The sequence below is a fragment of the Meles meles genome, chromosome 21 (genome assembly GCF_922984935.1).
Source record: "Meles meles chromosome 21, mMelMel3.1 paternal haplotype, whole genome shotgun sequence".
Taxonomy (NCBI): domain Eukaryota; kingdom Metazoa; phylum Chordata; class Mammalia; order Carnivora; family Mustelidae; genus Meles; species Meles meles.
Genome location: NC_060086.1, coordinates 43,527,155 through 43,539,513, shown reverse-complemented (window position 1 = coordinate 43,539,513; position 12,359 = coordinate 43,527,155). Strand labels below are relative to the sequence as shown.

Here is a 12,359-nt window from a genome sequence, read left to right as displayed (position 1 = left end):
GGAAGTCCTGTTCCCTGCTAGGAGGGTCTCTGCCCCTCCTTGGGCTCAGAGCAAAGGGACGGCAGGCAGGATTATCACCTTGTCTTTTATTCAGATCAGTGAGCAAGGCCCCCTCCCCCGTACCAGTTCTTCATCCTGGGGGAGGCCAGAGGATTGGAGCAGCATCTCTGTGACCTGTGTGGGGCTGGCCATGGCGTGGACCCAGGTCCTCATTCCAGCTCCATGTCCCGGGAGCTGGTATGAGTGGGGACCAGCCCCGCAGGCCCCTAGGAGGTGGGACATGGCCAGATCCTGGCCAGGAGCCTGGGCGGGGGCCTAAGCAGGTGTCTAGCTCCACCGACCAGCCCCAATTTCCCTGCGTGTGGCGCTGGGCCAGCGCTGTCTTCGGAGGCCTTGGAGCAGGTGCCCTGGGAGCCATCCTGGCTGGGCCCCGGGATGCCCCAGTACAGCAGCCACAGGAGGCCGGAGGGCAGGGCCGCAGCGAGTGGCAAATACCACAGGTGGGCTGGCGCGCTGCCTGTGGGTAGAACGTGGGTGAGCACCCGTCAGGGCCAGCTGGGAGCCCCCCGGCCGAGCAGCCCTGCCCGTGCGCTTCTGCGGGCTGAAAGGCCGGCGGGGACGGCACTGAGGCTGCTGCTCCGGGCCCTGAAAGGGATCTCAGAGCCTCTCCCACCCCCACTTTCTGGTGCTCAGCAGGTGTCGGAGGAGGGGACTTGGTCCTGCAGTAACTCAGCAGCCAGTGAGGAGTGAAGCCAGGGTCACCCAGATGTCACCCAAGCAGGCAAAGGGAGGAGAGTTGACCAACAGAGTAGGAGGCTGGGTGTGAGGAGCAGAACCAGGAGCCGTCGGGGGTCTGCGGAGGCCCTGGGCAGACGGGGCCAGGTGGAGACAGGGGAGCCCACGAGGGGAGGCCGGGTTGGGGCATACCGGAGGTGGGGGCGTCGTTCCCCAGCTGGCCCGAGGTGTGGGCTAGATGGGACGCCCAGGGTGTGGCGTCCGGGGTCCCCGTGGTGGAGCGGGCCAGGCCGGTGGGGCTGGCAATGTCTGTGTCCAGGCCCAGCTCTCCCAGGGCCGAGGTGTTCAGGCTGCGGAGCCAGGAGCTGATGGTGGGATGGCTGCGGGCCTTCTGCAGGTCCCCCACGTTCTGGCCCAGCAGGGTCGTCACGTTGCCGACACTCAGGCTCTGCGGGGGGAGGGGGGGCTGTGGGGGCAGGACCGGAGGGTCCCGTGGCGGCCGGCTTGGGGACAGAACCCGGCAGGGCAGTACTTAACTGAGGAGCGAGCGCAGGGGTGAGGCTTGGCAGAAGTGACCCGGGGTTCACCGCGCACCTCAGACGTTGGGGTACTTGGGGCCTGCAGACTGTGACGATGGCTTCCCCTGGTCTGGCAGCCCCGCCCCGTGCCCCAGACAGGCCGCCCCGGGGGCCCACCTGCAGCACTCGGGGGTTCAGGTTGGTGAAGGTGTCGATATCCATGGAGACGTTGGCCTGGGCCAGGTGCCGCAGCTCCTCCACGGGGGCCCCTCCTGGGGGCAGGTGGCGGTCAGAGGGCGGGCAGGCGGCCTCTGGGACAGGGGGCTCTGCACACAGGGGAGGGTCTCACCGAGGTAGGGGCGCATGAAGCGATAGTAGCTAGCTGTGTTCCTGGTGCCGCCAAAGGCCTCGCGGGCTTTGGTGTAGAGCGCGTCCTTCCGGCTCTGCGGGCAGGAGGAGATATCCAGGGCCCCGGCCCGCCTGGGGGAGGGGGAGGCTGGTGGGTGGGCTGGACGCCCCTTGTGCTCCTGGCCTGTCTGCACCACGGCTCTCCTCTTGCCCCCACGCGGAGCAGTGTACCGCCAGGACTCACGCCTGCCTGAAACCTCAACCCAGAGCCTCTCCTATTTGTAGATTTTGTGAGGAAGTCGACATCGCAGTGAATTAGCGTGGCCCCGAGTCCAAGGACGGGAGCAGGGAAGGGGCTCTGCAGCAGGCGCCGAGGGGAAGGCCGTGTGACCGTGGAGGCCGAGGCTGGGGCGTGTGTCCCCGGGCCGGGGAAGGCCAAGGAGTTCCGGCAGCGCCCACGCAGGATGTACCTCCCCTGCCGGTTTCAGGGGGAGCCGGCCCTAGGACCCTTCCGTTTCAGGCTCCTGGCGTCTAGAGCGCGGGAGAATTTCTCTCGCTGTAAACTGCTCAGATTGGGGTACCTGGTTGTGCAGCCCTGGGAACCTACCACACCTCAGGCTGAGCCCCTCCCTCCTCGGCGGAGCCGATGGTGGGCGCATCCCGGCTGGCTCACCGGAACTCCACGGGCCTGATGGCCTGGATCTGCCGGGCACTCATCCAGCAGAGACGGGAGCCCCCAATGGCCATGAGCAGGGCGCTGGTGATGGTGCCGTTGTGGTCCAGGTATTTCTGTAGGACAGCCTGTGGGCAGGACCCGGGTCAGCGGGGCCAGGGGCGGCGCGCCCCCCTGCCCCCTGCACTGCCCTCACCTCGGTCTGGTTCTCCAGGGCCACGTCCGAGGCCAGCAGGGCCACGACCGTGTCCCTGGACGTGATGTTCCACTGGCTGATCTCCGAGCGGGAGTAGAGGTAGACCAGCGAGGTGATGAGTCGTAGTTGCTCCTCGGGGACGCCGTGTGGGTATACCTGAGTGGGTGGGAGGGTCAGGCCGGGCTGGGCGCCTGCCCCCCCACCCCCCCGCAGCCGGTCTGCAGCGCACCCGCGCCAGCTTGGCCTTGACGACGCGCTGGCACTCGGCCGGGAGTGGGTGCTGCAGGAGCGGGTCCAGGTTGGCCTGGAGCACGCGGCTCCCCAGGCAGGACTCGAGCTGCAGGCAGTCGTAGCGCACCAGGAAGAGGTCGTCGAGGAGCGTGGCCGCCGTGATGTCCCCACGGACGCAGGGTCTCCTTGTGTCTGGGGGGAGGGGTGGGGGTTTTGAGCTGACCTTTGCTGACTCTAGGCCCGGACTCACTCCTAACCTCAGCCTGCCCTTGACTCCCTCCTGAGCTTGACCTCTAGCTGAGAACCTGGCTCAGACCAGAGAGTCAACCCTGACCTTGACCCACCGCAGGCTGGATGCAGAACCCCAGGCGTGCCCAGGAGGTCCAGCAGCAGGTGGGATGGTCTTTTGAGTGCCCATCCCCCACGGTTAGGAGGCCAGGGCAGGGGAGGAACAGCATTCCCTGGCCCTGCTGGCCACACTGACCTGTGCCCCGCTTGGGTCGAGAGGACACTGACACGGCCTTGGCCTTGAGAAAGCCCGTGACGAAGCGCCTGGCATCGCCCTGGCTGAGCCGCCCAGCTCGGTACGTGGCCACCATGCTGCTGAAGAAGGCCAGGCCCACGGCCTGGCCAGGCGGGCATAGAGACTCCATGCCCAGGGAGGGGCTGCCAGGGGCCGCCTGGTTCCTCGTCCCGTCCCACAGACGGAAACCCTGGGGCAGGGAGGGACTGGGGACACTGGACAGGCTGGCGGAGGTCAGCTGGATGCCCCTGTCCTTGTGCACAGCCACCTTGACACCCCCCGCCCCCCCGCAGAGGGTCCTACCTCCTGCACCTGTGCCCACAGGCTAGAGCTGATGTAGCTGGCCAGGGCTCCCAGGGCCTGCAGCCCCTCCAGGTTCCAGGAACCGGGAGGCCTGGTGTGTGGCAAGGGAGCACCGGGTTAGGGTCAGGAGCAGCGCCTGGGCCCCCGGAGGCGGCCAGCCCTTCCCTGAGCACCCGGTTTGCAGGGCCTGCCTACTGGGGACACCTCCCACCCCCGGCATGGGGGCAGGGGAACTGGGGGGTCTAGAGGGTGGTGGGACCCTGAGGCTGTGCAGGGTCGGGGGGGCCGTGAGCTGGGCACGTGAGCAGGGCCGTGACCTGGGAAGGTCAGCAGAATGGTAGACATTAGGGGTCTCCAGGTCGTCTCGAGGAGGGGCGGCCTGGGTGGAGGCGCCGGAGCCGGCCTACCCCAGCGCGGTCTTGCCGCCAGCCAGCAGCGAGTTGAGGGCAGCTTGCTGGGGGGCCGTCAGCCGGTGGCAGCGCTGCAAGTTCTCCAGCACGTGCGGGTCTGCGGTCTCAATGCGGGACGCGTGCATGTCACACACCAGGGCCCCGAGGAGCAGCAGGTCCAAGGCACTGAGCCGTCGGCGGGGTGCTCCCTGCCACACAGTGGGTCAGCACGAGCCGGGCCTGTGCCTGTCCGCCCTCCCCCGTCCCGTCCCAGCCTGCCCGTCGTGCCTACCAGGCAGGCCAAGGCCATGTGCTGCAGGGCGGACCTCTGGTCTGGCAGGTTGGCGAGCATCTCCGTGTCCCCCCGGGCGGCACGGCGGGTAAAGGCCCGACAGGTGGCTTCCCTTACCTGTGTCAGGCTGCGGGCGGGTTGGGGGCTGTTGGGACGGTGGGGGCCGCCCGAGGGTCCTCCTCTGGGTGGCCCAGGTGTCCCCGGGGAGCTGGGGACCTGGGACTCGGAAGGAGGCCCTCCCAGGCCGTTGCGCTGGGACACTGGGGGCTGGGGGCCGCACTCACTTGTAGAAGAGCAGCAGGTTGGGGGGGTGGAGTTCGAAGTCGTCCTGGAGGCCGTGCCGAGTGGCCAGGTTGGCCAGGCAGCTGAGCTGGGCAAGGCAGTGGCATGTCGCGGGCTTGGCCAGACCGGGGCCCACAGCCCCCGTCTTTCTGCCGTCTTACCGTCGCCCCTGGCGTGGGGCCCTCCCTGTCGGTCTGGGCTCTGTCCCTGGACGCCCTGTGGTCTGCCATTCTCGGGGGGTGTCAGGGCCAGCCTGAAAGCCCCCCACCCCCCACGGCTCTCCATGGCTCAGTAATTTACCCCCGTGTTATCTCCTGCCTAGACTTTCTGTCTCATCGGACTTACTTTGGGGTTTTCAGATGTATCGCTAATTTCATACTAATTTTATAATGAGGCAAAATAGTAGCTTTTCTTCCTTTTGTTTCTTTAAACTCAGTGGCAGGTCGAGGTGGGCTCAGACCACATGGGAGAGGCCAGGAGGCTGGAAGATCCCCACAGGGTTCCAGAGGATCCGTCCCAGCGTGGGCACCGTGTGCCAGGGGAGGCAGGAAGCGGCCAGCGCAGGCTGGACAAGCCCTCGCCGGAGCCAAGGATAGGAGTCGGGGGGGTCTGCAGGCAATGGGCTGAGAAGTCCTGGAAATGGTCCACGTGGGCAGCGCCATTGAGTCACCCAAGGGAGGGAGAAACCAGCCTCCGACGGCCACACTTCTGCCGTGTCAGGGTCTACCCAGCAGCCGTGTCTCAGGTGCCCGGGAGGCTGGCCGGGTGTCGCGCCCCATCCCAGTCCGTGGGCGCCCGCTGACCCGAGTCCTTTGCCGGGCACGCCCTTCCTCCCCGCCTGTCTCCGGCAAGTGTGCTCGCTCCCTCAGCACCCTGGCCCTCGGCACCCTGGCCAGCTCCCACCGGCCACAGCCACTCACCTGCCAGGCCCTGAGGGGGACCTGCTGGGTCGCCATCCCCTGGATGAGAGTGGAGAGCTGGTCCCGGGACAGCTGGCTGGCCGGCTGGCACCAGAAGCCGTGCAGGAGGGAGGTATTCGCGCTGGGCAGAAAGGGGACAGGCGGTGAGGGGTGGCATCGAGGTCGGCACCACCAGCTCTGAGGGAGCGAGACACGGGAAGGGTGGCCCGTGGCCCCCGGGCGCATGCCAGACCGCAGCTTCATTCCACGTCACGCAGCAGGCACCAGGCTCCCAACTGTGAGCAGGGCTCAGATGCGGCCTTGGCCTGGACTCTGGGGTCCTGGCAGGCTCTGAGCTCGGGCGGGCCCCACTGTACCCACGATGGCTGAGGGCGTGGAGGAGACGGGGCCTGAGCACCGGCTGGGGCACCGCAGCGGGCCTGGCCTCTGGCTCGGTGCCGCTCCGGTGTGCGTCTGACAGTCTGTGTGTGCGGAGGGTGTGCTCTGGGAGTCAGCCTGGGCCTCTGACCCTGCCTCACCAGTACCCCGATCAACCCATCCCGTGATGCCTCATCAGTGATCTCTAACCCTCCAGGAAAGCAAAGCACGGCTGAACCCACACGGGAGACCCCAGGACAGTGGCTGGGAATGATTGAGTCTCGGGGACCTGGGAGAGCCGCCCAGTCTTGGGGCAGAGGAAGAAACCAGAGAGGACTCAGCACAAGAAGTAACCGCCCACCGGGCCGGAGAGCAGCTCAAGCCGTGAGGGGCTTGGGGGCCCCGTCCAGCGCGATGACCGGGGACCCACTCCTGGCCCCGTGGGTGAGTCTGATGCAGGACTCTGGAAGCTCCGGGCCGTCTCGGGGCGAGGTCGGTGACTGATGGGGGCCCTGCCTCAGCTGTGCCCAGGCCGTCGGGTGCGGACCCCCCCCCCAACCAGAGGATCAGCTGCAGAAGCGTGACCTGGTACTCACCTGCCCCACAGGTCATCCCCACTGGCCTCCAGCCCTCCCTGGGAGGAGTCATGGGCCTGGGGACAAGAGCAGTGGGCTGTGAGCCACACGAGGAGGGTGAGGCCCGGGTTCACCTGACCACCTGGAACAAAACGGGCGGTGAGCAGCGGCCCCCCAGCACAGCTGGGCGCCGCCTGCTGGGGGCATCCTTCAAGGGTCGGCCCGGGGCTCCCTGGGTCCTAGGAGAGGCCTAGGATCACAGATGGCCCTGATACCTCCGGGGAGCCTGGCCGTGGGACCCACCCCCCCAGGGTCTATGGTGCCCCTTGGAGAGGGCTGCCTCACCTGCTCGGAGACCCATGGCCGTGCGCTGTGCACTGCCCGTCCTGGCAGAAAGGCGTGGGGTCACAGGCAGTGGGTACAGGACAAGCTGGAGAGGAGACAGGAGGTGAGGCCCACCCATCACTGTCCCCTGCCCTCTCTGGCACACGGCAGAGAGGGAGGTGCCGTCCAGGGTCATAGAGGAAGGGCTCCCTGCAGCCCCGTCTCTTGTCTTTGGGGAGGGGCACAAACCCCACAAACAATGCCTCTTTGGAACTAAAGGGAGTGGCAAGAGGAGGGGCCCGCCAAACCCCGGGGCCTTTCTTATCACAGGTTGGGGCCCCTGGGACCCGTAGCTCGGTGTCTCCAGTAAACAGATCTCTTGGCAGCTACTGGGGAGGGGCGGTGGTCCCAGTAAGTCCCTGCAGGCAGCTGCGGGTGGAGGCCTGGGGGCTCTCCAACCCGTCCCCGCTCCTGGGTGGCCTGGAAAGTCCTCTTCCCCTCTCAGGGCCTCAGACGCGCAGGCCGATCTGGCCTCCAGTCACAGCCCACACCACAGCCCCGCAGGCGGCCCTGCAGTCTCCAGCTGGAGGCCTCAAATGTGAGGTGGTGTCGGGGTGCCCGAGGGGCTCTAGACTCTGCGTGGCCCAGGATAGTTACCGTCCACTGCAGGGGACAGAATGGAAGCCCCCCACCCAGGTTCCCACCGAGACTGCCCCGTGGGTCCAGGTGGCAGTGGCCCTGCCCCAGCCCTCGCTTCTCACCGGAGCATGGAGACCATCTGCTGTGGAGGGAGGCTTCCCCTGCCCCCACGGTGGCTGTCCGATGGGGGTGGGGTGTAGGCCAGGTGCCGGCGCTCCTGACGACCCCCGTCCGCTGAGCGCGTCAGCCCCTGCAGCTGGGCACCGGGCCACCGCGCCCGTGCAAGGTGGGGGCACTGGGCTTCCTGCTCACCTCCACGCCTCACTGACACCTTGCCTGCCTGGCCGCCTGCTCCTGCAGCGACGCCTGCAGGGGAGGGTCCAGGTGTCAGGTGAGGCTGGCGTGCCCACCCCTGGGGGCCCTGAGCCCAGCAGACACCTGCTCTCCGGCCCTGGGGGAGCGGGAGGCTGAGCTCACGGTTGGCAGCCACCCAGCGCACACCCCTTCCCCCCGGGGATGGGTCTGTGCCCCGAGGATCGGATGTGCCTTCGTACGCGTGCGTGTCTGCATCTGTCGTGAGTGCTGGTTGTGTGCACGCGCGTGTGCATCGGGAGCACCGACTGTGCACGTCTGATGCACGTGTTCCCTGCGGGGTGCGTCACACGCGGATCCAGCGTGGTACCTGGGTTCCCTGCTGCGCGTCCCGGTACCTGCCCTGTGAGCATGCGTGTCCCTACTGGTGTTTGCCAGGGGCTAGGAGGGGTGCAGGCTCCAGGCAGGTGGCCTCAGTGGCAAAGAGCTGTGCCCTGGGGCCCAGGACGGGGGCAACTCCACCAGCGGGGGGAGGGGTCTCTGAGGCCTTGTGGGAGGTGCCAGGGGCTGGGCAGGGCCAGGGGCAGGACACTGAGTCCTGACTCTCCTCGTCTCCTGGGAGGCGCGCAACTGGAGGCACCGAGCCTTGAGCCCCGGGACCCCGGTTTAGCACCAGCACCCGAAGCGGGGCTGCACGTGGCCCACGGCCCAGCAGACACGCTGACCCACCGCTGAGGACGGCTCCCCAGCCCCGGACCGCCCCACGGAAGTCCAACCGCACCATGTAGAGCTGTATGTGGTCCTGGGTGGCAGCCCAGCAGCACACCTGCCCCCAGAGCTTGCCTTCCCGGGTCAGCCCCACGCTTTGCGCCTGCCGCCTGCAGCGTCCGTCTGTCTGGCCACGCTTGCCTGAGGGAATGCGCCTTGCTGTCCTTGCCCAGGAGAGCCTGCTCAGTTCCCACACCTTCCAAACCTTGCCCGCTCACAGCTGGGGTGTGTTTGGGGGCAGACAGGCCCGTGTGCGCTCCGTGTCTGTCTGGGCTCTACAGTCTCAGCCTAGAGGGCCCCAGGGCGCTGGCAGACAGCCAATCGCAGGAAGCAAGAGCGGGGTCCAGCCTGCGGGTGGCTCTCTGGGTCCTGGGGGCTCATAGGTCTAAGGAGACACTTCAGGGGGAGAAACAGGGCTGGGGGCCCTACCCCTATGCACCTTCCTGTCCTGCCTCCCTACCTTGGGGGCTGCCAGTCTGTCCGGCCCTGCAGCTTCCCGGGGTTTGCTCTGTAGGCCCAGCCTGTGGGCCCCACCAGGCCAAGGTGTCCAGACCCCTGTCCCCAGCTGGCCACGCCCCCTCTGCTCTCTCCCAGGGCCACCCCCAGCCAGGAGCGCCCACCCTGCAGGGTAGCGGGTGTTCTCATGGTGGAAGGGCCTAAGGGGTTGTGGGGACGACAGCTCTAGGGAGGGACCCTGGTGAGAACAGATGGGCACTCCGCTGCTTTCGGCTTAGAGAGGGGGAGTCTCCGGGATCGGGGCTGACCAGCTTCCGTCCTCCGTCCAGGGTCCGGCGTCCACACCGGCTGCAGGTGCTCACGGCAGGGGACGGACACGTCAGCCAGGACCACGAGCTCCATCCCGGCTCCTGCTGGGAGGCCTAGGGCAGACACCTGCCCAGTGCAGGGATGAGGGCAGGGGTCTGGGGTCCCCCAAACCCCCCCATCGGATGGATTCACGGTCACTCACGAGGTCAGTCACTGAGTATTTATTCTGAGGCCCCGCACCTCAGCTACAACTAGGCCGACATGGGCATGGCATTGGGGATGGGAAAGATGGGTGCTGGCCACCCCTGCTCCCAGCAGAAGCCTGAGGACCTGGGAGAGGGCCGAGGGCGCGGCTCAGACCCTCCCCCAGGTGCCGCGTGGGTGGGGAGGCGGGGCCCACGAGCAGAGTCTGGTGAAAGCAAAGGCACCAGGCAGCACTGGCTGGGCAGGGTGAGTCGAGGGCCGTGGGCAGGGAGGACCAGCCGGGAGCCGCTGACCGACACAGGAGGTCTGAGGAGCGCGCAGGGGAGCGGGGTGCTCAGAGGCCTGGGCCTGGAGGAGGCGAGGCCCGACTGGGGGCTCTGTCTCTGAGACAGCGACCCTGGGCATATCCGTAAAACAAACCCGGAGGAGGGAAGCTTGGGAGCGGGGAAGGCAGGCCTTGGTTTCCGGGGGGCGGGCAGGTGCTCAGGGGAGGCCCACCTCCAAACTCCCGGCGGCCTGGCGCCCCCTGCTGGCCCTGCCCGTCTCTCCAGGCCTGGACGCTGCCGCCAGGGCCTCAGGCTCCATCCACAGCGGCTGCACACAGGGACAGCGCCTATTCGGGATGGGCCCAGGGGCTCTCCCTGGCAGCCCCCATCCCGCTCGTGGGCCCGGCCTGCTGCTCTCAGTTGTCCGGCTCCAGAGTCCACTCCGACAGCCACTGCAGGCAGGAGGCCCGCTGTGCCTCTGTCTCGGGAGGCTTGCTGGGGGGCGTGGGAGTGCTGCAGGGCGCAGGGCTCCCTTCCGTGGGACCCGGGTCGGGAGCAGTCCTCAGGACCTGGACGAGCTGGTCCAGGGACTGCACCAGGGTGTGGGGGCTCCAGCAGGCATCGAGAGTCGGCACGAAGGGGTCCGGTGTGCAGGCCTCCACGCGCTCCGTGTGCGTGGGGATGCGCAGATAAAAGGCGTGCAGCATCATGCGGAATGGCTGGTCCTCTTGGTCCAACGCCTGCCCGTAGGTCAGGTCCCCCACGACGGGATGGCGGAGCGCACTGCAGTGCACACGCAGCTGGTGCGTCCGGCCTGGGGGGAGGCAGGGCCAGGGGATTGGTAGGGTGGGGACGCCATCCCGTGCCCGTCCCTCACCCACTCACATCCCCCAACGCTATCCCCCGTTGCCCTCGTCAAGCCCCATAAAACCCCTAGAAATGGCAGACCCTGATTCCCGTGACGGACAAAAACGTCAGAGATCAGAAGAGAAATCAGCCTCCGGATCGGTGGCCGTCGGGGCAAAGCCAAGTGCGCTAGAGAACCCCTGAGGCCTTCTAAGACAGCAAGCCCCGGGCCGGGGTCGGGGCGGGCAGAAGGGAGTGGAAATGGCGGAGTGGCCGCAGGCAGGCTACTGGGCCCCTGCACCACTGCTTCCCCGCAGTCCCCTGTGGGAAGAGACGCTGGCGCACGTGGTCGGGGGGGGGGGGGGGGGGGAGTCATTAGCAGACAGCAAGCGGGCCTCAAAGGGTCCCGCCTCCCTCCGCCCCGACACACCTGTGAGGGGCCGCAGCAGCACTTTGGAAACAGGGGCGCCGGCATACAGCCCGTGCTCCAGGACCTCCAGCTCCGTCAGGCTTGGTTTCGGGTTCTCGCAGCCTGTGGAGGGCAAAACGAGCTGTGAGGACTGGCTGGACCTGCGCACAGCCCGCCCCAGCCCGGTCCCGCCCTGCGTACCCTGAGTGCCCTCGATGCACATGGTGTGAGCGCGACCCTCGGTGCTGTTCCTGCCGATGGCGTAGCTGATGGTCATCTGGGTCTCCTGCACATGTCCCCGCACCTGTTGGGCAGAGACTCTCGAGCTGCTCTCAGGGCTACCCTCCACCTCCGGGGAGCCCACCCGGCACTGACTTCTGCTGGAGAGGCTGAGGATCAGAATCCCCGTCCCAGGGGGACCAGTCAGGCCTTACCAGAGCCAGATAGGCCTTGGTGACGCGCCGCTCCTTGAAGCACTTGTAAGCGCGGCCGGCGGCCGCCTTGTTCAGAGCCACGCAGAGCGCCCCGCTGGTGGAGAAGTCCAGCTGGTGGCAGAATCTGACATGGGGCAGGGGGTCAGGCTGGCTAGACTGGGGGCGGCCACTTCCTCCCGCAGGGGCGGCTGGGGGCCGTCAGGGCCCGCCCCCGCGTACCTGAACCCGTAGCAGGTGTCAGGATCCGCGAGCTCGGGGAAGCGGTGGCGCAGCTGCTTCTGGAGGGTGGGCGTCTCGCGCCACATCCTGCTGTCGATGCGCAGGTCCCAGTGCTTGTTCACCACCAGGAAGTCCCGACTCTGGTACACCACCGACAGGTTCTCCGTGCGGCCCGGGTCCATGGCGGCGGCCTGCGGCGCGGGGCCAGCGTGTGCAGTGGGGCGCGCGGGGAGCCCGGCACCGACTCCTCGGGGTCCCAGGGTCGCGGCTGGAAAGCGGCTCACGCGGGGCCGGCCGGGCACACGCCCCCACTGCGTCTGCACCGCCAGACCCCGCGGCTCGGCCGCCTCCGAGCGGGGACTGGGGCGCTGCCCCGCCCAGACGCAGATCCGGGCCAGCCGCGCCCCCGCCCGCGCCCCCGCCGCGGACCCCCCGGGCCAGCGCGCCAACGTGCCGCGGGAGCCTTCGTCGCGGCGGGGACGGGCAAGACCTTCCGCGCCCCCAGGGCCCCCGCGGGCCAGGCCGCCAAGGGAGGGGACCCCCGCCCCCCCGCCCCCTCCCCGAACCCCCGCCCCCTCCCCGAACCCCCGCCCCCTCCCCGAACCCCCGCCCCCGGCGTCTGATGGCCACAGGCCGCCCGCCAGGGCCTCCGCGGCCCCTCCCACTCCGAGACCCACCTGCACCCCGGCCGCGCCGCCCGGGCCCCGCGAGGCCGCTGCCGGGCCCCGGATCCAGCACACGGTGCCCGCGCCTGGCGACCCAGCGACCCCGGAGCCGCGCCTCACAGGGCTCTGCCGGGGCCCGCAGCCCCGCCCACTCCCCGCCCACACC

At 68.4% G+C, this 12,359-nt stretch overlaps 2 protein-coding genes across 5 annotated transcripts; both read right to left on the bottom strand.

Moving 5' to 3' along the window:
• Positions 1-71: 71 nt before the first annotated feature.
• LOC123934164 (mesothelin-like protein) lies at positions 72-7,479 on the bottom strand. Of its 3 annotated transcripts, none has more exons than XM_045994159.1 (16): positions 7,428-7,479; positions 6,688-6,772; positions 6,364-6,484; positions 5,411-5,531; positions 4,493-4,578; positions 4,209-4,335; positions 3,935-4,125; positions 3,528-3,618; positions 3,186-3,327; positions 2,700-2,893; positions 2,471-2,626; positions 2,275-2,402; positions 1,603-1,733; positions 1,431-1,525; positions 928-1,201; positions 72-517 (listed from the first exon to the last, which is right to left on the bottom strand). In XM_045994159.1, the coding sequence occupies exons 2-16, from the start codon at positions 6,701-6,703 to the stop codon at positions 267-269; spliced, it is 2,124 nt and encodes a 707-aa protein (XP_045850115.1). In that variant the 5' UTR covers positions 6,704-6,772; positions 7,428-7,479; the 3' UTR covers positions 72-266. The 3 variants fall into 3 exon arrangements, with proteins under 3 accessions (XP_045850115.1, XP_045850116.1, XP_045850117.1); XM_045994160.1 differs by having other exon boundaries at positions 928-1,183; XM_045994161.1 differs by having other exon boundaries at positions 928-1,085.
• A 1,876-nt stretch (positions 7,480-9,355) lies between these two features.
• RPUSD1 (RNA pseudouridine synthase domain containing 1) lies at positions 9,356-12,326 on the bottom strand. Of its 2 annotated transcripts, XM_045994162.1 has the most exons (6): positions 12,206-12,326; positions 11,529-11,719; positions 11,310-11,433; positions 11,077-11,179; positions 10,897-10,998; positions 9,356-10,434 (listed from the first exon to the last, which is right to left on the bottom strand). In XM_045994162.1, the coding sequence occupies exons 2-6, from the start codon at positions 11,708-11,710 to the stop codon at positions 10,037-10,039; spliced, it is 909 nt and encodes a 302-aa protein (XP_045850118.1). In that variant the 5' UTR covers positions 11,711-11,719; positions 12,206-12,326; the 3' UTR covers positions 9,356-10,036. The 2 variants fall into 2 exon arrangements, with proteins under 2 accessions (XP_045850118.1, XP_045850119.1); XM_045994163.1 differs by lacking the exon at positions 12,206-12,326 and having other exon boundaries at positions 11,310-11,420; positions 11,529-11,665.
• Between the last annotated feature and the right edge of the window lie 33 nt (positions 12,327-12,359).

Bases quoted from the DNA above. Each gene is read 5' to 3' on its own strand.
- LOC123934164 (XM_045994159.1), bottom strand. The intron at 4,579-5,410 runs GTGAGTGGCTGT...TGCCTTGCCCAG, and splicing joins TCCCCCTCAGGGCCTGGCAG to CTCAGCTGCCTGGCCAACCT. The intron at 4,126-4,208 runs GTAGGCACGACG...ACTGTGTGGCAG, and splicing joins ACATGGCCTTGGCCTGCCTG to GGAGCACCCCGCCGACGGCT.
- RPUSD1 (XM_045994162.1), bottom strand. From the start codon at position 11,710: ATGGACCCGGGCCGCACGGAGAACCTGTCGGTGGTGTACCAGAGTCGG. The intron at 11,180-11,309 runs GTAAGGCCTGAC...TCTGCCCAACAG, and splicing joins CCAAGGCCTATCTGGCTCTG to GTGCGGGGACATGTGCAGGA. The intron at 10,999-11,076 runs GTACGCAGGGCG...TGCCCTCCACAG, and splicing joins GTGCATCGAGGGCACTCAGG to GCTGCGAGAACCCGAAACCA.